The sequence below is a fragment of the Ruditapes philippinarum genome, unplaced genomic scaffold, assembly GCF_026571515.1.
Source record: "Ruditapes philippinarum isolate M1 unplaced genomic scaffold, ASM2657151v2 ctg261_1_1_1_1, whole genome shotgun sequence".
NCBI classification, from domain to species: domain Eukaryota; kingdom Metazoa; phylum Mollusca; class Bivalvia; order Venerida; family Veneridae; genus Ruditapes; species Ruditapes philippinarum.
The window spans coordinates 8,358-35,002 of record NW_026857651.1 but is presented as its reverse complement, the minus strand read 5'-3'; the positions used below and the strand labels follow the sequence as shown (position 1 = coordinate 35,002).

Here is a 26,645-nt window from a genome sequence, read left to right as displayed (position 1 = left end):
TTCTGTTATCTAGGGATATATAGCTAACAGTCGTTTTTACACAGCCATATAACCTAGCAAGCATCATTATTACAAATGTCTAATGCTAGTACATTGTACTTTGTTGATTATGAGAAACCATTCATAGATTTTAAACAGCTTTAGCACCTGTTAGGGACATGATGGGGCCTTTTTGGAAGTTTCATCAAACGGCGTGTTGTCGCTCTCTTGTCTTGTCGTTCTGTCTCTAGCGAAGCATGCCAAACGGCGCGTTGTCGCGATGTCGCCCTGACGCTTGACTTATAAGGCAATTTTTCGATTTGAACCGAGCGACAATGTGACATCGCGACAACACGCCGACGACAACGCGCTGTTTGACGTACATCGTTAGCGACAATGAATTGCACAGTGTGCGTTTAATAAGTTGAAAGAGTACATATGTGGGCCCCAGTCTCCAGTGTTTCCAGTAAAACATTAAAACATAAAACAAAATTCAGTCAAATACTTACCGCAACAGCAAACGGCCATATTTTATCCACCGCTTCTGCGACGAATACTCCATCGCCTCTGCGATGGATCCACCGCTTCTGCGAAAGCTATGGCCAGTGTGTAGTCAATCTTAACAGGCGACATTTTAAATGCCTCAAACAGGACACTATAGAAACCGATGGAAAGTAGTGCGCATCTCATGAAAAAAAAACAGTTTATCGAGAAATTGGATGGCCATTTGGAGGAACAAAGTAAGTGTTGATTTTAGCATTGACAAAACTAACAGTTGTCTGTTGGAAGATGGTACAATACTTAGTTGGTTTTTTTTGTATATCTTCTGACACTATCGTGACATTTCCTGTACCCACCGCCCGACACACACAAAAAATCAACTGCATAAACGACTGAACATTGCGTTAAGGTAAGCATGTGAATAAGGAAACTTACTTTTGGGATCCAAAACGTAATCATATAACATTGACGCAAAACAGGTTAGAGACGATTTCAATGTTGACTGACATAATCGATTTTAGTAAATTTTTAACATTGTTTATCATGAATGAAAGTGAATTATGTCTGATTGAAATAAGCGCACGTAAATTCCGTGCAAATACAATTTACCTTCACCTTTCACTGCCCAAAGCTTAAAGCCATGCACATATTTTCTATAGTTTTATATTTTCAACGTGAACATACATAGATCTATTTATAATTAAATGTGTTTATTAATTTATCGGTTCTTTACAATTAAACGTCGTACAAGTCAGATACAGTTAATTGTATTTTCTTCAAAATTGTCTTCTTATGTCTGTAAGACGACACTTTTGAAGGAAAACTCGTACTGTATCCATTACATTCCTGTGTCGGCATGCTTGTATTTTCCCTTGTAGTTTCAGTTATTGATAGACTATTATAAAACTTATAGATAACTTAAAGCACAACAATGTAAGTTTCTTGCTAAGAAACATGGGATGGTCGCTGGCAGGGTTCAAGCTCACGCCTCGACAGGCGATGCCATAATTCCAAGTCCGACGTTTCAGTCTAGAAGTCACGGGTTCGATTTCTTACTCTTCTAATGTACTTACTCAAATTCTTTAGTTTAAACAATATTTTATTTATAAACATTTCATTGACATGATAATTGACAAATATTAAATTGCACGGATTGGGTAGAAAGCTTGAAAAGTTTTTTAGAAACTCCCTCCGTAAGGACTATCTCAAAGAGTATGTATAAAATGATAACAATTATATATGCATATTTGTGTTACATATACATATCATTTTCACTATAAACTTGCTTCTTTACATGTACAAGAAAGTTCGCAATTTGCACTCTGGTTGTCCTAATCGAACTGATTTAAATATTAAAGTATAGACTCAAATTCTTTCGCATTTGACCGTGGTCCCATGTGTTTACACCGGGCACACAAAAGAACCAACTGAATAGTATATATGCATTTTCCTCCGGTTTATAAATAATAAAATATACATGTACAGGCCTCGCCCAGATGGGCAACAATTAATAAATACAAATAAGATTATTCACCATTAGGTTAGTCATCATGATGCGGTGCAAGTCTAGCGCTAATGTATACGGTGCCACAATTTTCGGTGCGGACCCATGATACGGTACCAAGAACTCGGTCAGTTGTGACACTTTAATGACTTTTTTTAAGAAAGTAACAGCTTAAATTTGTGTGCAATATTATGTGTATAAATATCTTTAATCCTTACAGTTATATCAAATAAATATTTTGATTGACAACATAATTTTCTCATTTTAAAAGTTTTCCAAATGATCATTTTCCCCAAACCAGCTCTAGCTGTTTTCATTAAAACAAAGGAATCGTACAAGTCTTTGATAGAAACTAGGTGAAAACAAGCTTCAATGATCATAATATTCCGTAGACAACTTTTATGGATACACTTACTTTCATGCATGTTGTGTTTCAGTATTTATTTTTTGTCTAAAATGAATACGGTACTGCACGCAAGGATGATAAAATTATCGACGTGTACGTTGAAAAAAAATGATGCGTATAGCCCTTGACAACCCCGTGGTTATGCTTAATGTTTTGGGACATTCGGATGTCCCAAATTATATTTATATTTTTTTTACTACAGTAGATTAGATCGTGTTTTGAATCTAAAGTGAGCCTAATTCTGAGAACTGTACGTTTCTTGTACCAGAAATAAGGGAAATTGTTCAAATATATACACATATTGTAACAGGGTCTTACTTTTTCAAGATTTGGTGTTAAGGGACAAAACTCTTTGCTCGCTTGCTAATTTAATATATTTTGGGCAAAAAGGAAGACAAATCCGTCGAATCTTGTATGATACTTTTCAAGGGAAGATTACTATATTGGGGTTTGGTTTCACAATAATATATATATATATACACATAAGTTACATGGAAACCCCCAAAGCCAAAAAAGGAATGAATACAGATTGAGAACGACATTTATATTATTACGATAGTAAATCCCCAAATAATTTCTTTCTGACATGAATGGGAAACGAATCTCATATTAAATATATGCACTTATAATCTTGATCAGTATGAATGAATTCTTAATAAATTTCATAATTTGGCAATCCATCTTGGAAGATATCATTAATTGTGTGGGCAGGCTGGTGCCCCGAATCCAAAAAGCTTTAATGGAAAAGTATTCCCTTCTACAACATTTAACAGAGTAAGGGAACAATAAAGTTAATTAAAAAAATAGAAATATTACCCTCCCCATTAAATATACCTAGAAAAAAAATCTAATATTTTGAAGGGGTCGGTCACGCAAGATCCTTTGTAATAAGGTTTTTGGATATATGTGTGTCAACACAACGCGTTTGCAATTTTAATCGGATACAAACGCTAGATCATGCAAATTTGCAACCTCTAGTAATAGCAAGCAAAAATAAATTAAATCTCCTGCTTATGTTACCGCGACTTAATAACATTTCGCCTGCTGCTTTCTTTATTTTTAGTGAATTGCAAGATGTTACTAAAAATATCAATAAAAATTTTATTTTTATTTATTTTAACCCTTTTGATGACCCCAAAGTGCCGGCCGTTTTATCTGGGATGTTAAAAAAATTGCATACGTACCTGTTTAAAAACGCACTTTGGGGTCAAAATTGGACCCCAAGTGCGTAACGCACTATGGGGTTGGACCCCAAAGTACGTTACGGACTTTGGGGTCCGACGCGCAAAGTGCGTTTGACCCCAAAGTGGGGTGGGTTACATATAGCACTGATTTTCCTGGATTTCACGTGATTGGGGTCAAGCGGCGAATTCTGGATAAAATCGAACAGTTTAGTTCTAACGAACAAATGGGACTGTTGGCACGGGCTGTCAAGTGTCCATTTGCAAAACATTTTTTTTTTATTCGGAAAGTTAAATATAAAGTTTCCGCAAGTCTCGAATCTCGTTCCTGGCAATTTGTTTTGTGTGATTTTATTTTAAAACAGTGGTGCACAGGTCATAAAAATATTATGATAATGCGGAATATCAATTAATGAAAGACTTAAGTTTTGATCAAGTAGTTTTCATTATGTACAAGGAGAAAAATGGCACCAAAAATCAAGTTTTCTTTAGTAACTTATTAATGGTGTAAAAACCTGAAGACCCCATAGACTTACATTGTATCTGTTCACATTGCCCTTAATACAACAGAGGCAATGTTATTTAATTTACAAAATATAAGTTGATGCACGGCTGAATGCTTCAGATTAATTGCACTTCCAAAAAAATGTATTTTTTTTTAGTAAAAATTCTTTTATGCGCATAAAAATAATTGCCCGGTATCAAACATTGATTTTTTTTTTATGGCATCTATCTATCATATACATCTCTCTTGTTATATTATGGTGCTCATTACAACAATCTAACTTATCAACAAACATGCATTTTCCCATAACATGCAAATTTTAAAATACTGTCTTACATGTTAAAATTTTTGTAATAAACGTCCCCTTATGAAAATAAATTGTATCCGCCGCAGATACATAGATCAGGTATCCTCAAGTTTGAATTTCACTTATCTCCGTGGTTGGGGCTCTAGGTCCGAACACCGAATTCTGATATATGGGTTTTGCCTGCCTGCACGGCATTAAATATTTACCTCTTCGTATGATAAACCTAGTTTGACCGTAAATTTGTAGATGTTTGCCCCCTTAGCTTTCGCATTAATTAACCAATGAAATAATTTTTAATTGGAAAAAGTTTTCCATAGAGCTAAAACAAAGAGCAAACTTAACAACCGCCGGGACCAGGGGCAAACGCTCGAATTTTTACTTTTTTCTAAAAGCAAACAAAAAAAAGGGTTTTTGCGCAAAAATCTTAACGTTTCCTTTTTTATTAAATTTAATCGGTCTGTCCCTTGTCACATTAGTTTTTTGTCTATATATTTTTGTATATTATATAATTATAAGGCTCAAATTTATATATATGTCTGGTTATTTTTAAAGGGTTTCCTTGAAGATTATCATGTTCATGCTTGGAGAGACAATCCAAATTCAAAATACAAAGGTTTTTAAGCCAATATAGCAAAAAAATGAAAATTTCAATAATAATTTGACCTTCAAAAAGTCATGTGAATTTATGAGTGAAAAGGGGTTTTTTTTTTTTTTTCCAAAAAAAAAAAGGTCTTTCTGGTTATTTTTTTAAGGGATAATCCCTTGAAGATTATTATGTTCAAGTTTGAATTCCATTCAAACATAACCCAAAGTTACAGCCAATAATAGCAAGAAAAAGCAAAAATTTTTTGGACTTTTTTAAACCCTTGAAAGGTCAAGGTCATTTATAGGATGAAAGGTCAAGGTTAGTGTGTGGTCTACTGAAAGGTCTTGTCCCAAAGGGTTGTTGTGGCAAAAGTATGAAGACAACAATACAAACCAAGAACTAGAAAAGTTATGATACAGGGTACAAGTTTGCGGATGCAAACGGCAACGCCGCCGCGACTATAACAGTACCTCTACTTTTTAAAAAAAAAAGTCGAGCTAAATATGAATAGAAATGGCTTGGTTAATAAGAATATTTACCAACAGATCAACATACAAGTAGTGGAATATGAACAAACAAAACAATTTAGCTGATGTGTGTTATTTTTTATTAGTATTTTATTATATCTTTCCAGTTCTGACTGCCAAAACACAAACCACACTACTTTGCGCATGCCATACAAATACGCATTCAACGATATGATTTGACAATAAATAACTGCTGTAAAATTATATATTTTCACAAGGCAAGATTTTGCAAATATCAACATTTTGATCTTATTTTGGAAGTTAGATATTCATCAATTTCTCTACTTTCAATTCTGTTAAAAAATTTACACTGGAGATACTTAACCACTTTTTAGCAAAAAAATTTAAATTCATGAAATTAATGAATTTAAATCCCTTGTGATTTTACAGATACTTATTAAACAGGAGTAATATATACATCTTTTCATTCTGAAACAATTTTAACAAAGTATCCATATAATTTCATAAGTATTTGAAAATGTGAAAACAACAGACAACAAGAGCTGTCACAGGAGACAGCGAAGCTCGACTAATAAAATACTGGACGCAGTAAGGAAGACAAAACTATGAAAGAAAAATCAATTATGTATAATTATTTTTTAAATTATAATGAAAAAACACTGTTAACATAAATTCCAAGATCAAGGGGAATAATTCTAGAAATAGTCACGCTAGTTATGAACCTTGTCACACAACATGACTGTGTGTAATGATAAGAAATATATATTTGAAGTTTGAAGTAGATACCTTAAAAAGTAAAGAAGTTATGATTTTTCGTGAAGAAAATCCTAAGTTCAAAGAGAAATAAATCTGTAAATATTGCTTCAAGAGTTATGAACATTGTCACATAAAATGTAATTGATGATAAGGAATAAGTATTTGAAGTTTTAGGTAGATACTTTTAAAACTAAAAAAGTTATAGTAAAAAATAACATTTTTCTAGTAAATATATCTAAATTTATGGGGATATAATTCTTGCAATATTGGTGCTAGAGTTATGAACCTTGTCACAAAAAAAATGTGGATGATGATATGGTACATATATTTGAAGTATGAAATTGATCACTTAAGAAATAAAGAAGTAACAGTAATAAATAATATTTTTAAGGAAAATTCTAACTTCAAGGGGAGATAAATCTGAAAATATTGGTGCTAGAGTTATAAACCTTGTCACATAAGATGTGGTTGATGATAAGGAACATATATTTGAAGTATGAAGTTGATCCCTTAAGAAATAAAGAAGTAACAGTAAAAAATAGTATTTTTTAAGTTCAAGGGGAGATAAACCCGAAAATATTGGTGCTATTTATAAACCTTGTCACATAAGATGTGGTTGATGATAAGGAACATATATTTGAAGTATGAAGTTGATACCTTAAGAAATGACAAAGTTACAGTGAAAAATTTTTTACTGCACCAAAACTTTAATCTGAAATATGGACGCAGACACTGGGGCGAGTAGGACAGCTCTCCATATATTCGTATAGTCAAGCTAAAAATCACAATGGATTTTGCCTTTGTAAAAACAAGACCACAGTTTGTTTGTTAACATTTATAAACACTTTTGACATACATGTAAATTCTAAGTTAAAAATAGGCATTATTCCAGAAATATAGCTTTCAGAATTATGATTCTTGTCAAGATTAGCAAATATTCCAAGTTTCATGCAGATAACTTTTAACATGCTTGAATAATGTGCTAGTATTTGGAAGAGTAAATCAACCAGGATAACGTTGACCGGAACAACTAAAGTGACAATGCAGTTATCATAACAGCTTGACTCTTTCTTCGATGCAGACAAGCTAAAAATGGTTGTTTTGTCTATTTGAAGCTGTATTGAAAACTTTTTATCATGATGTTTCAACAGGACATGTTACAGAGTATGAAATTTTCAAAAGATTTAAATTATTTTAACATTCTTTTGTGATTCAGTGAAATCTACATATAACCATCTGAAACTAAAATTCAGAAAAATTCTTTACTCTTCTTTTCCCAAAACACAAACTTGCAATTACAGCAAAAGATTCAAAATTGCTCTCAACAACTGAGAAAAAAAAACCTTTTATATACGTCCCCATAATTTTATAGAATTCAATCAGCAACAGTCTTAAAACTTGAACTCCTCTTTCATCCAAGTACAGAAGGCATTATTCAAAATCAGATTTTTAACAAACTTCACACAATCACTCTAAACACTAGCTTTACATATATTATCTTAGATATCTGTCCTTATCCATATCAACAATTATTCATTCAATAAATCAAATCTTTCATTAACTTGGTACATGGCAATTTCCCCCTGTGTCAATACTGCATGAATATGCTTTTTATCATAATATTACATTTTATAAAGTCCAGTCATCCATTTAGCTCACAATTTCTTTTTGCCCTTCTTATTCCCCTTTGTTGATTTTAATCTCGCCTCTTTCTTCCTCTGTGTAAGCTTCATTTGCAACTTTTCCTGAGCTGTCAGTTCTTTCTCCTTTGGTTCATCCATGACTTTGCTCTTTTCTGTTTCATCCTTCAGTTTCTGCACCTTCTCTAATAAACTTAATTCTTTTGTTGCTTTCCTTTTACCACCTTTGGTAGAAGCAACATTGTTTGCTTTCTCAGAAACAGGTTTATTTTTCATAGTTTCCTTTACACTTTCCTTTTCATTTGTTTGATCATTTTTCATTACAAAACCGCTATATGTTTTCTTTTTTGTCTGTTTACGTGCAAAAGAAATACCTGTAGATGTTGATGCTTTGTTAGGTTTTTCTTCAGGACTATCTGTCTGTGTCTGAGTAGCTGTTTGTGTATCAGTTTCAATGGGCATTATTTCTCCACTTTCCTCTCTACTGGTACTATCCTCACTTGTATTAGTAGCTGGGAAATTTTTCATAAAAAAGGCCCTTTGTTTTTTCATAAAGGAGTAATTTTTAAAAAAGAAACATTTTACACATGGGGAAATTTTGGGTTAGTGAAGCTAGAATTACAGTTTCTAAATATCTTTTAAAGTGCATGCCTCCAGATGAACCAAAATATTCAACAAAATCTAAATTGAGAAAAATGTACAAGGATTTTAAAAAAGTAGAAATAGTCAAGATTCAAGTAATATTATGTTAATGACTGACTTGTCAGTATTTATCACCATGTTTCTACTGCATAACTAACGCAGTAATGACTTTTTTGTCTTTTTCTACTTTTTTCTTGTCCAATCCAATTTCACCGCAGTAACACAATATTTTACTTTCAAAACAATTTTCAAAATTTTCATGAAAATTAGCATAAATCTGGATGCATGGTGCTGTAAGCATTGATATCACTAGCAAGAACTGAAAACTTTTGTTGTTGTTAAAATTGCATGTTAGGCAAACAAAGAAGAAAATCTTAATCATATTCTTAAATAAATTAGATTTTATGTAATCAACAGGAGCAGATCTGGGATTTCTGGCAGGTGTGGGAAGGGGAACTGTTGTTGACAATGCACCAACAAAACAATATTTTAGAGCTTTGAATTATTTTATTTTTTGTCACAAGGCTATTAAAAGCAATCATTTGTTACTGAGCCAATTAAAGACATGTGGACCAAAGGTGCATAAAAATACTGTAAAAATATATGTAAAACACAAGTCATCATGAAAATTTTTTGAAGGTCAAAGATTCAGTAGCTATGTAAGTACTACAAATATAGAAAAAATAATTGTTCAAATAGCTTGATAGTTAATTGAAGAAAAACCATATCAAGTTAAGAAATACTTGCCTTAAAGGAATTCATATTAGTATTAATATGACTAAATATGACTAAAATTCTTAAAACAAACAAATAAAGTCAATGACTTCTTTGATTAAAATTAATAAATGATACAAATCTGTTCACTACAATTTGCATAAAAAACAACAGAGAAACAATGGCATTCATTACATGTAATACACAACAACATGTAGTTTTTGCTCAAGAAAAGCAATTCAATGAAATTCAGGAAAGATAAATGCTGTTCCTACAATTATGATTTCAAAAACATGAGTACAAAAATTTTAATCAAAAACTTTCAGTGGTTTATGAGACAGTACTTATGCATGAAACAAACAGGTTAAATGCTTCCATAAACAGTAATATTTATAGTCAAAGGGAGATAATAAACAACTGGGTCAAAAAGGAATGGAGACAATACAAGAACACTCCATGAGATTATCTATTTGTTGACTCTAGCTTAAGCACTTTGAGGACCAGAATTCTGTCAAAATGCATGTAAGAGTAATGGGCCTAGATAGTGAACTTTTAGTATGCTCTGAAATAAGTGAGTGAAGTTTCAAGCCATTCTCTTTAAAAGTTTAACCGATACCAACTTGCACACAAAAACTTAACCATAGTGTGACGCAGACGCCTGGGCGAGTACAACAGCTCTCCCTGTTTTCATGATGTCAAACTGCCATGCCTACAGGCTCAACAGAATGTATAATCAGATGAAGGTGGAGTCAAACACATACAGTATACATATCATTACACAAGCTAAAAATGGAAAGTTCAATCATATTTTGCATAAAACAAATATTGTCTAGATTGGGATCATTTATGCATTTCTTGAAATACAAATTTAACTTTTTTAAGTTTAAATGAGTTTGAACATATTTACTTTACTAGTCTGAAGGATTTGCCAATTAAAAAATATCATCTTAAAACAAACCTGTTGTTTCAGAAGTCTTCGGGATAACCTCATCCAAATTAGGCATGCAGAACAATTCTTTTATCTGGGAGATTTCCAAAGGTGCATCCTCACCCTCTGAAATATAAATTACATATTACGTCAAAATACATCGAACAAAGGAACATTTAAAAGAGATTATATACATAATTATATTAATATCAAAAATGATTTAAATACACATCAATGGAAATACATCATGTTAAGATAAAAATACTAGTGTAATTATGTTCTTACTATTGTACAGTGTATCTAAGTCAGTCATATCAACATAATTACCATGTAAATTAATAGCTAGATTATAATTGGCAATTTTTTAACAAATGTACAATATACAATACAACAAATACAAATAACTTTTATGTAAATGTATAATAGAGGTATAGGTAGGAAAAGTTATGAATTATTTATTACCCATTAATTTTGTATGTAAGCAGAATAATTTTTTTTTTGAAACAAGTTATTTTTCTGCTACTTAAAATAGCGTTGTATCTGTTTAGCAATGATTTTGTGCATGTGCCATCCGCTTTTAAGGCAATTATATCATGTTTACAGTACATTACAAGCATTTTGGAAGTAAAGTGGAAGCCCATTGTATCATAGATCTAATTACAAATCATGTGATATTTTGCAAAATGCGCCACCTAATGATTGATTTCATTTGCAACAATGTCATGTCCAACTTTCTTTTTTTTTTGTTGCAAAAATTATCAAAAACATGTTCCCAGTTTGTAACATCATTGTACATGATAGACTTGTAAATAGTGTGTTCTAGTTAAAGTTACATTTGCTATCTGTTTAAAGTTCCTAAATTTATGTTGACATTTTAAAACAGACATCTTTGTCTCTAACTGACTAAATAATCTAACATAAAGATGGTTCAGACTTTCCAGTCTTTGACTTACAGAGCAATTCCCACATTGCATCAATATCATGATGTGACCTAATTTTCCAACCTGTTTGACATGGCTGTCAATATCTGTATATTCAAAGCTAAAGACTGTATTTCAGTGAATTTTGCCATGTAAATATTTACAAAATAAAGATTCAAGGTTTAAATTTTTATAATTGCTCTTGTAATATATGAGTTACTAGATCGATACAACAGGGTTGCAGGCTACTGTTTTTTTAAATTCTGACAATAATTTTTGCAGCAGATATATAGCTTTAAACACCTTAAAAAAAATCGAATGGATAATGATGGAAGCGCTTGCCTCTGAGCAATTTGTGCTCAGGCAAAGTAAAAAATCCCATAGAAAAAGAGTTAAATATTGAACATACCATCTTTGTCATATAAAGATCTTTTCTTCTTTATCCTTTTTGTTGTGTGTAGCTCTACATAATTATCTACACACTTAACTTCTGGTTCAGTGTCCTCAGTTGATTGACTGCCCTCTGTTAAAAGTAAATTAAGTAGTCATTTCTGTGTTTCAATTTTAAGTGACCTTAAGCAAAAAATCACACCAAGGCCATATGGTGTTTAATATAATTAAATTTGAAACAGCCTTTTTTGTACATATCTTGAAGTTTCAGACAATACAGTTACAGACTTATACACTACAGTTTCAGACTGGTATTTACACAAAAGTTTCAGACTGGTTAATACACAACAGTTTCAGACTGGTTTATACACTACAGTTTCAGACTGGTAGATACACTACAGTTTCAGACTGGTAGATACACTACAGTTTCAGACGGGTAGATACACTACAGTTTCAGACTGGTTTATACATGTTATACACTACAGTTTCAGACTGGTTTACACACTACAGTTTCAGACTGGTTTATAAACTACATATTCTAACTACATATTCTGACTGGTGTATATAAAACTACTGTTTCAGACTAGTTTTTATATGATCCTAAATTTGTGAATTGCAAATTATGTTATTTTAAAGCTGTTCTAGCTATTCTGCAACTTGAGACTTGTTTAAAATATGATGCAGTTAGTGACTGTGCATTTTGAAATTTAAGACTGATATTATATTTATAAGGTCACTGACCATATATTATTAGTTATAAAGATTTTTAACAGGTTATATGGCCCTATATAAATGGCAGTTTGTAAATATACACCAAGCCAAAAAGAGAGGGTTAAACAGAATACAACCGTTTACATACAGTCATATAACCTGTCTGAAATATTTATAACGAATTTATCATACCGCAAACATCTTTTTTTGGGGGAAAAAAGTGACTTTTTTTTTAAATTGACAGCATCTTTGTATATAAAACTATATAAATATCATGATTATCCAATGAAAAGCCACATTACAAACATGCAGTATTATAAGATATATATAATTAGCAAACCATTATCATCCTCTGCTCTTCCAGGCAATGACTCTCTGTAACCAACCGTGCCTTGCTCAAAAGCTTTCTGTTTCAGCTGCTTTTTGATAGACTGGGACTCATTTGTCTAAAGAATAAAGGCAAGAAAAAAAGTGACTTGTTTTCATTTGAATATTATTTTAAAAATTAAAATAATTTCAACAACAAATATACCAAATGTTGACACTTTAATTTCAACTAAATTTTGTTTGAGCATTGGAAGATTTTATTTCAAACTTCACATTACTTAAAGCTTTATAACCTTTTAAACATACATGACTATAAGCAATAACAATTTAAGAAGAATAAAAATTATCATGAAAGCCGAATTGTTGATAAATAACAATTTATCAAAATTCATGTGTTGTTGTTAGATTTTTCTATCTGTTAACTATTTAAAGGGATACCATTGAAGCTTTTTTACATGACAGGACTGTATATGATTTTTTGAGATAAATGTTTCATTTGATGTAGTCTAGATAAATACTTGCGTGCCAAAATAAAATATGATTAGAAAGTGACTAGGTGAGACTTGTTATTTATGTTTATTGTACCACTTTGTATCTGTTCCATTGTTAGCAGGAATCATAAAATAAAAACAAACCTTTGAATCTTCTTTATCTTCTGCATTCTTATCTTTCTGAAAATAATGAAACAGAACTAGTTTGTTTGTTTGATTTGGTTTTACATAACAACAACACAGTATAGGTCATACGGCGATCTTCCAGCTTTACTGGCGGAGGAAGACCTCAGGTGCCCATCTGTGCATTATTTCATGCACAAAAGGGCACCTGAATAGAACCACAGACGTTTCGTAAGCTAGCTGGATAGCTTCCTCACATGAAAGAATCCAAAGTCCCTGTAGGGATTCAAACCCACAGCGGTGAGAGGCAAGTGGTTTGAAGTCTTGAATATTTCTGCAATAATGAAAATTAATGGGGACATTGTATCACTACAATTCTTTAATGTTTGCTTCCTCTTTTCTTGTTATGCTTTTACGTAACTTAAGTCAAAACTCTTTTCCAGGACCTAGACAAGCACTTCAAGTCCTGACAACTGCTTCTGGTGAAACCAGTAATAGTACCAGTATTAAAATTGTGGCACTCAAAAGAGATTCTCACATCTGGTGAACCAACAAGCCAAGGTTAAAGATTTTCCTAATGTTAAAAATACTTTTACTTGTCCATGGTTTCAGATGAAACGACATTTTCCAGATTATTTTGTTCTCGTCCAACAACAAAATCTGATTCAATAACACACAAAAAAGCTTTACTTTTGTAAACCTCTCTTCAAAGAAACAACAATAATTCTACTAGAACAAGTTGACAAGATGTATGCTGGGATCATGGCATGAATTACCCTTAAATTGCGAATGCCAAAAAATCCATTAATTCTACCCATGTTACCTATCCTGTCTGACCATGGTCTACACTGTTCAGTATTCAGTCTGTATATATTTTTAAACATTTTCCGTAAAAACTGAAAAATGGTTTTGTCCAGAAGGATGGATAAGTCCATTTAAGACATTTACAGCAGCATGCCTCCAGATTCATGTTAATTTTCATGAAAATATTGAAAATGTATTTAAAAGTAAACAAGTATAAAATAACCAAAAGGAAGCAATATACACATTACAATCAGCAGTGCCAACTCACTTTTAAATTACCGAAACAAGGTCAAAATATTCAAAAACAGCCTTTACTGTAATAATAACAAACTAGAAATGAGGTGATAAATGCTGAAACATCAATCATCAGTGAACATAACATGTAAATTATTACTTTAATCTTGAACCTTTTTAATTCTCCTAAATATTGTAGCTTTCTTAGATTTTACTAAAACATTTTTTTAGCTAATCTGCATTTTTAAGCTGCTAATAACATAAAGGTTAAACATTATCATGATTACTGTATAAGTACTTTTTTCTGCCGGAATTTTATTTCTGCTATTTAAAAACTGCAGAAAATTAAGCCTTTCCTATTTTATATGTCGAAATATTTCAGCTTAAGGGATAGTATAATTACATTACCATGTATCGTTAACAGCTTTTGTAGATGGGATTTTTTCTTTATGTATCCGTGAATAATTTTTTAGGGAAAAAACTTACTTTGCTTGTTCTTTTTGTTGAAATAAATAATTATCATGTTTGTATGATTTTCGCTCACCCCAAGCTTGATGGGTTTTTTTGTGTGAATAGTTTTAAAGAAAAATTATTATAGTTTGACAGGTGATACAACAAGAGCTGTCACAGGAGACAGCCAAGCTCGACTAATAAAATACTGGACGCAGTAAGGAGGACAAAACTATGAAAGAAAAATCAATTATGTATAATTATGTTTTAAGTTATTGTAAAAAAATAACATTGTTAACATAAATTCCAAGATCAAGGGGAATAATTCTAGAAATAGTCTCGCTAGAGTTATGAACCTTGTCACACAACATGTGTGTAATGATAAGAATATATATTTGAAGTTTGAAGTAGATACCTTAAAAAGTAAAGAAGTTATAATATTTCTTAAAGAAAATCCTAAGTTCAAAGAGAGATAAATCTGTAAATATTGCTTCAAGAGTTATGAACATTGTCACATAAAATGTAATTGATGATAAGGAATAAGTATTTGAAGTTTGAGGTAGATACCTTTAAAACTAAAAAAGTCATAGTAAAAAATAACATTTTTCTAGTAAAAAAATCTTAGTTTATGGGGAGATAATTCTTGCAACATTGGTGCTAGAGTTATGAACCTTGTCACATAAGATGTGGATGATGATAAGGTACATATATTTGAAGTATGAAATTGATCCCTTAAGAAATAAAGAAGTAACAGTAAAAAATAAAAAAAATTAAGGAAAATTCTTAAGTTCATGGGGAGATAAACCCAAAAATAGTGGTGCAAGAGTTATGAACCTTGTCACATAAGATCTGGTTGATGATAAGGAACATATATTTGAAGTATGAAGTTTATCCCTTAAGAAATAAAGAAGTAACCGTAAAAAAATAGTATTTTTTAAGGAAAATTCTAAGTTCAAGGGGAGATAAGTCTAAAAATATTGGCACTAGAGTTATGAACCTTGTCACATAAGATGTGGTTGATGATAAGGAACATATATTTGAAGTTTGAAGTTGATACCTTAAGAAATGACAAAGTTATAGTGAAAAATATTTTACTGCACCAAAACTTTAATCTGAAATCTGGATGCGGACGCCACCGCCAACGCCGGGGCGAGTAGGACAGCTCTCCATATACTTCGTATAGTCGAGCTAAAAATGACCCTTGTTTGTTATTGTCATTCAAACCTGCTATAAACATACCTTTTATGTATTTGTACAATATATTGTGCTGACGTGCGATTTTGCTATTGTTTATTTTCACACTTCATATTCATTAAAATTTGTCATTGCACGTTTTCTTGTGGGTTTTTTTAACGTGTATTGACCGATAAATGTTGATTACGACAAATTTATATTATCAGTCATGGAAGTAATGTTACATCATCAAATCTTGAAATGTTGTCTGTTTTTATCGGTAAATATTGTACAAATTCATGTATCTTAGTTAAAACGCAGAAATAAAACTCATCAATGCAAGAATGATGACACCGCAGAAATAAGATACGCAGAAATTTAAAACCCCTTTTTTTAACAAAAATCGCAGAATATTAAGCCCGCAGAAATAAGTACTTATATGGTATCTCAAACATATTTATAATTAATACATTAAATTTCAATTGTTATTTGTTTATTAAGTTTATAATTAATAAACAATTTCAGGACTTATCACCATCATTACTATTTACATTGCTATTTTCAGTGAGCTTAAACACTGCATTTAATGCAACTAAAACAATGTTGTAAGATATCCCTTTAAAGTAAAATAGTATTTTATCTTTTCAATGTGTTTTTTTTTACATTAAAAAAAAACGATGGAAGAATTCAGAGCTCCGATAAGATGTGTATTTGCAAATTTCAAATACCCTTTCAAAAACAAAACTGGCAGTGAAATACTCCTAAGTTCAAATGCTTATCTGAACCTCTTGAAGATTCAATGTGACCGAGTATGAAAAAAATTCTTTCTGTGTACAATTAACAACTTATAAGTATAAATTGAAAATGGAAATACTTACAGTTTGAGTTTTAAAGCCAGTTTGTCTGTCTTTATATGTCTGTAATGTTCTGGAATGGATACAAAATATACATTAGTCACCCTATATTTCTATATAAGCTATCCATATACCTGTCCCACTCAAAGTATCATTTATTAAAGCAATATGCCTTCAGATTCTTGCTAATTTTCATGAAAATTTTGAAATAATTATTGTTATGTAAACAAAGAATGTATTCTAAAAATTGCAAGGGGCACTTACAATCCACATAAATAACCAAAAGGAGGTCAAAATATGCAAAAATAGCTCAAAATGATCAATGATTAGTTGTACATACATGTAACATGTAAATTATTACCTGAATCTTGAATATTTTTACTTTTCTTAAAATCTTATTACATCTTCCCCAAGATTGATTTTCTTGAAATATTTTGACTCATATGTAGATAATATGCAGCTTTAAACAAGATTGATACATCCACCCTTGGGGCAGGACATATGACTTATCTATTCTGCTGAATTTTGTTTTATTTAAGTTTTGGTTTGAAGTCCTATAAATTATTTTCTTTTAATAACTGTGTACATTTTCTTACATTAAAGTATCTGTTTCATTTATATATTTATTTTTTTTGTGTAGGGTTGTGCATCACATAACACAGAAGAGGTCATATGGTGACATTCTAGCAATACTGATTAAGGAAGAAGTCAGGTGCCCCATCGTACATTATTCCAGACCAAAGCGACACCAAAGGTGAACCACTAACAGTTCATAATTGTTCATAATTCAGTTAAAATCCTTGTTAAGAGTAATGGGGCCTTCAAAAGTAACCTCAAAATATCAAATCAAAAACACATGTATAAAGATTTGAAGTAAAAACCTTCAGAAGTTTTGGTTAAAATTCATGAGAGATATATGTAATTTTCAACTGTTACTTACTTATATATACCACTAATAAGGTCAGGGTGTACGATGTTTAAAGAGGTGTCAGGTTCTGAAGCATCTTCCCCATTTAAAGCCAACTTCATCTTCTGATACTGGTCATGTACCAACGCCAGTTGCTGCAGTATATTTATATACACAAATGTATATAACAGAAATATTTATAACTTTCAGTGTATAAAGCTATTTATTACATGTATATGATCTAAAAATAGCTGCAATCTCATAGGTCTGAACAATAGTAAACAGAAACAAATTATAAAATCATATTCACTGGGTGTAGTATAATATTCACTAGATGAATTAGCCTATTCCCTATTATAATTTAAAACAATTATTGACTAGTGAACCATAATGAGATATTCACCGGCAGAAAATCATATTGACTGAAGGGATATGTCATCTGCCAGTGAATATCACATTATATTTGATGGTTCACAAATTCTATATAATTATTTAGAGTTTATAAAAAAAGGCTTGTTAAATGGTGGTGTTTATTTACAGGGTGGTCTTTATTCGGAGTTGGTCTTTAACACAAAATCTGACCACTTTTTTCTACAAATCTCCAGCAAAACTTTCAAAATGCTTCGATTATAATGACATCCAAGAGCCACATGTTTGTGTCTAAAAATACTTACATTTAAACTTGAGCTTGAAAAGATCTCATCTAACATGCTAGTTTCTTCCTTCATACTATCGGGAATAATTTTGCTGTCTTCAACACCTTTTGATTTGTGGCCTGCCTGTAAAACAAAAAAAGCCATATATCAGTAGGGTTGCTTTTAAATGAACTTAAAATGTGGCCTTTGCCTTCTGTATGGGAAAATGGCAATTATCGTGTGAATGCAAGTTTGGGGGAAATTTCATATTCATGAAAAACTGACATGTTACCTTTGCCTTTCTTTGGGGAGGTTTAGGTGTTGGTTTTCAGTCCTGCCAAAACACTGCAAAGGTCATATGACAATTTTTCCAGCTTTACTGGTGGAACCAGTCCTCAGGTTCCCCTCCCTGCATTATTTCAGATAAGCAGAATCAACTCCACATATAAACCCCTGGTTTTCATGGATAGATCAATCCACGAAATTAAGAATCCTCACGAACTTCATTTTGTCAGCTGTAACATTTAATTGCATTATATTATCTACAACAAAAATAGACAATTCACAAATTTAAGAACAAATTAAAGAACCCAAAGGAATGTTAAAGCACAAAACAAAAAAAGTCCATGCGCAAAAAAATAAGTGAATTCACAGCACATTTAGTCTCTATAAATTATGACTGATAGTGCAAAAGGGACAAAAATGGGGGTTTTGGTCAAACCTGCAGCGATCAGACAACCAAATAAAAGAATTACCCCTGTCATAATAGGTCTGTCTTACATGCAAATAAATATGGTACTTTATACTGGTGAGTTATTCAATACACTACGTTGCCTCCAACAAAACTTACCATTACATATATCTCTAATAAATTTCTCACATAAGTACATGTAGTTAAACAAAAGTATTTACAATCATAATTGTAGGAATTTCCTTAAGTATTTATGAATGTAAAATTTCAGGTGAATACTGCCATAGCCTATAGTAACACTGGTCACTGGTATGAATTATCATAGCCAGGAATTCTATTTGAATACAAAAAAGGGCCATATTTCAGTAGAAATCATGCCAGATTTAAAGTTATAGGACAGCGATATACATTTTTCATCCTGAAGAATGAATAATGAAGAGATAATGAGAAAGATACATTCTACACTTCCACAGTCTTACACTGACTCCAACACAACACTGATCCACATCCCATTCTCCTTCAAAAAGGTGGAAAAGCATTTTATTCAATATGATATAATTGGAGTTTTTTTGTGTAAGAATGTGTGTTTTTTTGTTGTTTTTTTAAACACATGGTGATTTCACATAAACATGGTGATGAAAAAGTACTGCATATGACTCTCCATTAATTATTGCAGTCTGCAGTCACATATATAATATGAGGAAACCCTGACCTGGAAGGCACCAGCATAACCTAATTCAAATAGATAAATTAAATGCGAGCACTCAAAGTCAAGAAATCTTAACTTCTAAGCTAAAGTTGCACTAACAATACCTAAATGAGAATACACAGAGTAAAGGCCATAAAACAAACCTCTTCAGGAGTAGCAACAAACTGAAATGCTTTTTCCAACAACAGTTTCTGGAAGACAAAATCCAGATCCAGATGCTGTTGTTCTCGAGCTTCTTTCTGGAACTCGACTATTTCCTTCCATTGATCAGGTGTGGCTCGGATCTTTATAAAAATAATAGCAAACATTGAAAAAATATACACATATTAGACTTTACTGGATATATTGTTTCATAAAGGTATATTGAACAAGTCCTACAAATGATCCTATGGTAAGTTTTAAGTTACTAGTAGTAACAACTACAAGATTCATTTATCACATTAACCTTTAAAACAATTGCATAGAAAAGCTGTATGTAAAAAGTGTGCACAATTACCATAAGTTGATAATGAAATATGAACAGGCCCCGGTTTCACAAAGAATCTTAAGTTATTACTCATAATATAACTCAAATTATGTCTTAAGTCGAATAACCTACTCAACTGAGTAAGTACCTTTTTGTGCGTTTCATGAAAGTACTTAAGTTTAAGCTCAGTTGAGTCAAAAGTTATAACTAACTAACAAGACCTCCTTGAAGTAATACTTAATAAGAATACATTCTTAAAAACCGCACTTGAAAAAGAAAAGGTATTTAGAATAAGGTGGATGAAATAAATCATTAACTACATGTACATGTATGTTGGCAACTAGAAATGAGTCCATAGGATAGGGATGCCCTAACATTTCACTGTTTTGACACAAAAATCTGTACAATGGCTAGTGCAAGTAAAGATAATATTTATAGTTTAAAAGTTACACAAGACAGTGATCCAAGTCTAAAATGTCTAGATTTTTGTTAAATCAGGAGCTGTAACTCCACAGATCTTCAATAAATTTGCATCAATATATATGTTTCAAACATTAGAAATGTCAAATGTGTTAAGTACTGTTTAAATAATGGATTTTAGGGCATGTTAGACGTTAAATGACTGAAGAAAGTTTCACAGAATATGCAGTAATCTGTCATTAAAGATAGCAAAATGTTAACAAAGTAGTAGTTTGTTTTCAATACAAAATAACCGTTCACTATGATTATACCCAGCAAAAGAAATCAAAGATAGTTACCTATGTGGCATTTCTTATTTTGAAAACTGTAACAAGATGCAAAAATGGAAATTTTTTGAGAAATAAAAATGATTTCTGAGGCATAATGGGTCTTTAAGACAAGAAATACCACCAGAAGAATTAAATGTATGTATTTAAAGAACGTAAAATGAACCATACTTTTACTTTTGGTTGAACCAGCTGATAGTTATAAAGTCCATATAAAAGGTAAAGTGCTCCTGCTCTCACAAGAAACGATGACGGTGGTAACCAGAACTGCGATGCTATATTGAAACACTGCTCAACAAACTGCAACAAAAATTTATACATCATAACATCATTAACATTGTTTTGGGATTAAGAAATTTGCACTGACACTGTTTGGGTCTAACGGCAACTGTTATTGATGCCTGTCTTAAGTCAGAAACTCCCAACTACCCAGCAGGTAACTAATACAACCATTCAACACATAACAACTCACCCAACTTAAGTGATGTTTCGTCCCACTTTTATTTTAATGATGATTTGCCAAATTTTAATGACAATTCATCCCACTTTATATTTATTTAGAAAAAAAAATATTCATTTGGATTAAAATTGTATATGGTTTGGGCATTTTTGCATTTATCTTGTTTATCTTTTATAGGTAAAATTTGAATATCTATATTTGTATATACTTTTTATTTAACATTCTCCCAGAAAGATTCCTACATTTTCATATGAGAAAAATGTCTTTTAATGGCTAACTATTCATATATACACAATGAAAACTTATACAATTCTTGTAATATACATAAATCTAATGCATCAAAAACAGTAGGAGTAATTTTTTTTTTAAATTTTATGTAAAGTTCAACTTCATGATATAATTTTAAATTTTCATTGATAAGACTTAAAGTGAAAAGTTATTAAAGGCTTCTCATAATATTGTTCGGACAGCGATAACGCTGGTTTCTACAGCCAGAACATACATTGCCGTTGAAAATTACTTGGACTCTTTTAGGGTATTTAAAAGAGACACTGCCCCCAAATAATCTTGTTGTAATATTATTTTGTGATGCAAGAAATTTTATACTTGCATATCAGACAGGTGTTTGTGCTGGAAATATAATCTGGCATGTGGGTGGGGATGGGGGGGGGGGCAGATAAGTCGCATGCTACACAATGGCATGCATAGGATGATGTAATTTTGCCGTTAAGAATGAAATTGTAATTTCTTACGCTGTTGTGAGAAAATAGTTACATGTATGTGTAATGACATAATTTCCACGGTAAATTGTTTAATAAAGTTAAAGAATATAAAATATAATAGAATATGCAGGAAAAAATATCTGATACATGTTTGCGGTTCTGATTGGAATATCTTTCCCGGGCAGCACGAAATACCCAAATATACCCAAATACACCCAAATATACCCAAATATTGCCCAAATATACCCAAATATTGCCCAAATATACCCAAATATTGCCCAAATATACCCAAATATTGCCCAATTATACTAAAAATAAATGTTTTATGCTAAAAAAGGGCTGTTTTAATCACGAATACAATATACACTTTCACTAATATATATTCAAACATACCCAAATATAGTTTTTCCTATCATTGTGTTTTGAACCATTAAAGCTATTTTTTTAAATAACGTGGACACTTGTATATGATATGAAATTTCAACAAAATTACATCTTAAAAATGTAATTGTAGACAACAAATATCATATCTTGATTTAAAATTGCAAGTACATTCATAAAGAACCTATATAGTAGATAAGCAAATGTCACAACTTTATTTTCTTACAACATCCAGAGCAACAGATAAGGTGCGTATTTGCGTATTTACGCAATTAATTTTATAAAATACGCAATTGATTTTTTAAGAATGCGTATCAAAACCCATTAAAAAAAATAAAATACGCAATTGTCTTAAAAACCCGTGCGTATTGTCATTTTTATCACCGCAAAATTAATCTGTCGTACACTCGTAGTTTTGGACAAATTATATCGATATGCATGATATCCGAATATTCCCGAATCAATGCTAACTAATCAACGGTCTCCGGTCTTCGACGGTCCCCAGTCTCCAAAGACAGACTTAAGCATGAGACCGTCGATTTGTCTACTCAGGTTGACGGTCTTTACAGACCGGCAGAGACCGTTGATTTTGAGGAGACCGTCAATAAGTAGGTCCCAGCTGTATCAATAGACGCTTTGAAAAGCAATATGGCGTCGTATAAAGTGAAAATGATTTGAAACAAAACAGTCGCAAATAATCAAAAATCAGTCAGAAAATGAACTTGTTAAAAATATTATGAAATTTAACATGAGCATTTTATATAAAAATAAAACAATTGTGAAAAGTTCTAGTAAATTGTTAATCCTATTTTCTTTTTAAAACAGTTAAGATATCTAAATTTAATTTTATTGATATTGAAACCATAAAATTCATATCTTCATAATTGAATACCCAATTGCTCTTGAAATCATAGGGTATCGAGTTTTGGAATACCCAATTAAATGGAGCCAATACCCAATTCCAAAGGAAATGATGGAGTAATACCCAATTCACTTTTAAAGCTTATCTGTTGCTCTGACATATAAACTGCCCATTTCAATGGAGTGAATGAAAGTTAAAGCAGACAAAGTAATATTATTTTTATAAATATTTATTTATTTCTCATTATAATCTATATTTTATACAAACAAAATTAAATATTGCTATATTTGGGTATATTTGGGTGTATTTGGGTATATTTGGGTATTTCGTGCCGCCGATCTTTCCCTCAACATTAGACTACCCGTACGAAAACTTCCGCCCTGAAAAAAGCAGAAATTCCGCCTAGCTACTAGGCGTAATCCGTCTAAGGCATTTCAGGTTTACATATCACAGATTCCTCCTATAAGCAGGAATACGCTGCGAAATATGCAAATTTTCTTAGGAGGAAAACAGTTAGGGTAGCAGGAAAAAAATCCTCCTTAGAAAATTTAACCAGGAAAAAATTCAGCTTAAAGAAAGCACTAGCAGGAGAAAATTCCGCCTTAGGAAAATTCTTAGCCGGAAAAAATTCCGCCTAAAATATTTTAACCAGGAAAAAAATACCTACTTAGAAAATCACTAGCAGGAGAAAATTCTTCCTAAGGAATACTAGCAAAAAATCCGCCTAAGGAAATAAGTTATTCAATTTTGTGATAGTACACTAATAAAGCTGAATTATGGATGGATACAACATTATTTTTTAGCTGCATTAAAGAATAATTGGAATCCAAAATTGCAGACAGACAATAGGTGATCACAATTACAAAGCTTTTAAGTTATTTTTGTGAGCTTTACCATAATGTTTTCTACATTAGGGTGCATGTACAGTACGTAAAAGAGTCACACACAAAACAGAAAACACGAGTTATATTTTTTATTGCACTGCTATTGTATTGTTTTAATCCATGGCAAATTATTTCATTTTATTTCACTGTAAATGTTTTTTTGTTCAGCCAGTTGTTTTCATTTTTATTCCAAGCATATCTGATCTGCTTTAACTTATGGTATCGTTAATATCCTTGTCCGTTACTCCTCCCCTCCCATTCTTTTTACACCAGCTTGAGACATATCCTGAAAAACACAAAACAGTCATCAGTAAAACACTGCCACCACTAATATCTTATATTATTGTTCTTGTCATTGTATGCAGTTATAATTTACATGCATTTAAACTATAATTCATACAACCAAACTTAGTGTTACAAATTTACTCTTCAAACTTAATGCAAAATTATTTTATTTATTTGAAATATAATTTCATTGTTTAAATGTATCCAAAAGTTACTTACCTGAATTTTTATGATTTGGTATTTATCTTCTTATCCAAGGTCAATGTAGCATTCAAAATTCATTTACAACTGCCGCATATCCAGATTATTGTCATTTCATTCACAAGGCTATAAGTCTTATTTTTTTCTTTTTGAAAAATTCAAAAATATTCAATCCTTACACTTTAAACAAAATATTATCTCAAAAATTGCTTATATATTATCACCACAATTTTTAACTATCAATAAATCCTTTGTTATTTGCTTTATTTCCACTGTCTAAGCTTCTGCTGACCCATATTTCCTATAGATTTCAAATTATGGACAAGTCCATGATATGATGGTAAAACAGGGATAATCCAACCCATCGTTTTATTTTCACAATTATATAAAAATACCAGAAAATAAATGGAAAAAAGAATCCAAAATTCATAATAAATATCTTTAAAAAAAACTTTGCAAAGTCCTTCTGAACAGACTCATCATATAAAATGTACAAAGTAACTGTTGCTTCCCCCCAAAAAATCGCATGGAACCCAATCTGGACTGTAGCAGAATTTACGATCTGACCTGTGTGTTAATCAGGTCGGTGGTGTTAAATCATAGCAGAGTGGTACTAGAGGGCAGTATTTATTTATGCGGTTTTATCCGGTTGATAAGAAAATTTTCAGGATATTACTCAAACTTTAATTATATTACATTAAAAAGCTTAATATATGAGTTTAGTTTATTACCCAAATTTAACAAAGTGAAATATATTCTATGCAAAAGTCATCACAACATCATTATATAATATGTTTGTTAAGTTTTAGTTTTGTTGTAGAGTTTTTTTTATCAACTAATAATTATATATATTTATGTTTGTACAAATTTTAGTTTGTTTCCACAACAATATTTTAGTTTTGAAAATCAACAATGAATAAAAGCAGCAAAATAATTGTTGTGCATCACTTAATAATCGAATTCGATTATTAATATACCTGTCATCTGCAGAAATTTCATCCAAATCCAAATTCAGAAATCTATCTAGTAAAATTTCTAAGTTTCAATTTTCTGGTTAACAAGAAAGTCTAAGTACATAATTCCTGTTAACAAATAACTGACAAAATTCTAAGTCCTAAAACCCGTCTAAATTATTGCTCATCCCATATTTTCCGCCTAAGCCTTAGGCGGAATATGAAATTGCTTAGCAGGATTTTTTACAAAATTCCGTGTCCGTCTTAAATTAGCAGGAAAATCTTATATACACGGAAATTTTAAGCGTTTTCCTGCTTATATTAGGCGGAATCCTGCTATCTTTTTCGTACGGGTATGAAACATAATTTTCTTTCAATTGTTACAATTTGTGAAGCCAGCATTTTGGATTTGTTAAAGATCCTCCTTATTTTTGGACAGGGGCCTTTATAAAGCAGCTATTATATAGTGCAAAAAAGCCCTGTAACCAAGATCCAACAATACTATACGAAATTGGTCTATCCGAATATACAGGCACATCTTTTTATGTCACATATATTCGCGATATACTAATTCACTGCTCATCCGTAACATACTTTATGAATTTATTATGAACTGAAAAAATATCAACAAACCTCTTTTGCTTCTCTGATTGTTTGTCTCCCAGCGCAGTAGCAGGACATGTTTAATTCTCTCCAACATTCTGCAAACTTTTCATAGCGTACAGTGCCTGCAGAAGAAAACTTCTGAAGCAAATTTTCAAAATCCGTTTTCACACCTATTGCAGGTTGATATGGATACTTTATTTTTGGACCATTGACCATTTTAAAATCTGAAAATGCTCCAATTTTATTTATTTTTTACCTATTTATCATCAATGTCTGTAAGCGTCTCTGTAATCAAAGGGAGACAACTGCGTAGGTATTTGAATATTTTATCCGAAGATTGACAGTTGCGATTGTTTCATTTTTTTTTATTTATAAACAAAAACTCATTGCGCTTAAGGTCAAAGAGTGTACAGCATGTGATCATATAATATAGGGAAAGTCTTTTAAAATTAAAGAGAAAACATTCCATATTATAATAATTGTAGATCTACATATAAAAATGTATGTATTAATTAATATGCAA

At 31.4% G+C, this 26,645-nt stretch overlaps 1 protein-coding gene across 2 annotated transcripts; it reads right to left on the bottom strand.

Annotated features, from left to right (window-relative positions):
* Positions 1-5,559: 5,559 nt before the first annotated feature.
* On the bottom strand, positions 5,560-26,424 carry LOC132750503 (snRNA-activating protein complex subunit 1-like). Of its 2 annotated transcripts, none has more exons than XM_060740501.1 (11): positions 26,150-26,424; positions 20,940-21,068; positions 19,700-19,840; positions 18,196-18,300; positions 17,555-17,676; positions 16,639-16,687; positions 13,121-13,156; positions 12,499-12,604; positions 11,467-11,580; positions 10,168-10,263; positions 5,560-8,368 (listed from the first exon to the last, which is right to left on the bottom strand). In XM_060740501.1, exons 1-11 carry the CDS (start codon positions 26,336-26,338, stop codon positions 7,869-7,871), a joined length of 1,587 nt encoding a protein of 528 aa, XP_060596484.1. In that variant the 5' UTR covers positions 26,339-26,424; the 3' UTR covers positions 5,560-7,868. The 2 variants fall into 2 exon arrangements, with proteins under 2 accessions (XP_060596484.1, XP_060596485.1); XM_060740502.1 differs by having other exon boundaries at positions 5,560-8,365.
* Between the last annotated feature and the right edge of the window lie 221 nt (positions 26,425-26,645).

What these genes read in the sequence shown, in the direction of transcription:
- LOC132750503 (XM_060740501.1), bottom strand. Translation starts at nt 26,338, where the DNA reads ATGGTCAATGGTCCAAAAATAAAGTATCCATATCAACCTGCAATAGGT. An exon ending in CTTATTAGTGGTATATATAA is followed by an intron (nt 16,688 to 17,554) that starts GTAAGTAACAGT and finishes TATCCATTCCAG; the next exon opens with AACATTACAGACATATAAAG. An exon ending in ATCTTTATATGACAAAGATG is followed by an intron (nt 10,264 to 11,466) that starts GTATGTTCAATA and finishes TTTATATTTCAG; the next exon opens with AGGGTGAGGATGCACCTTTG.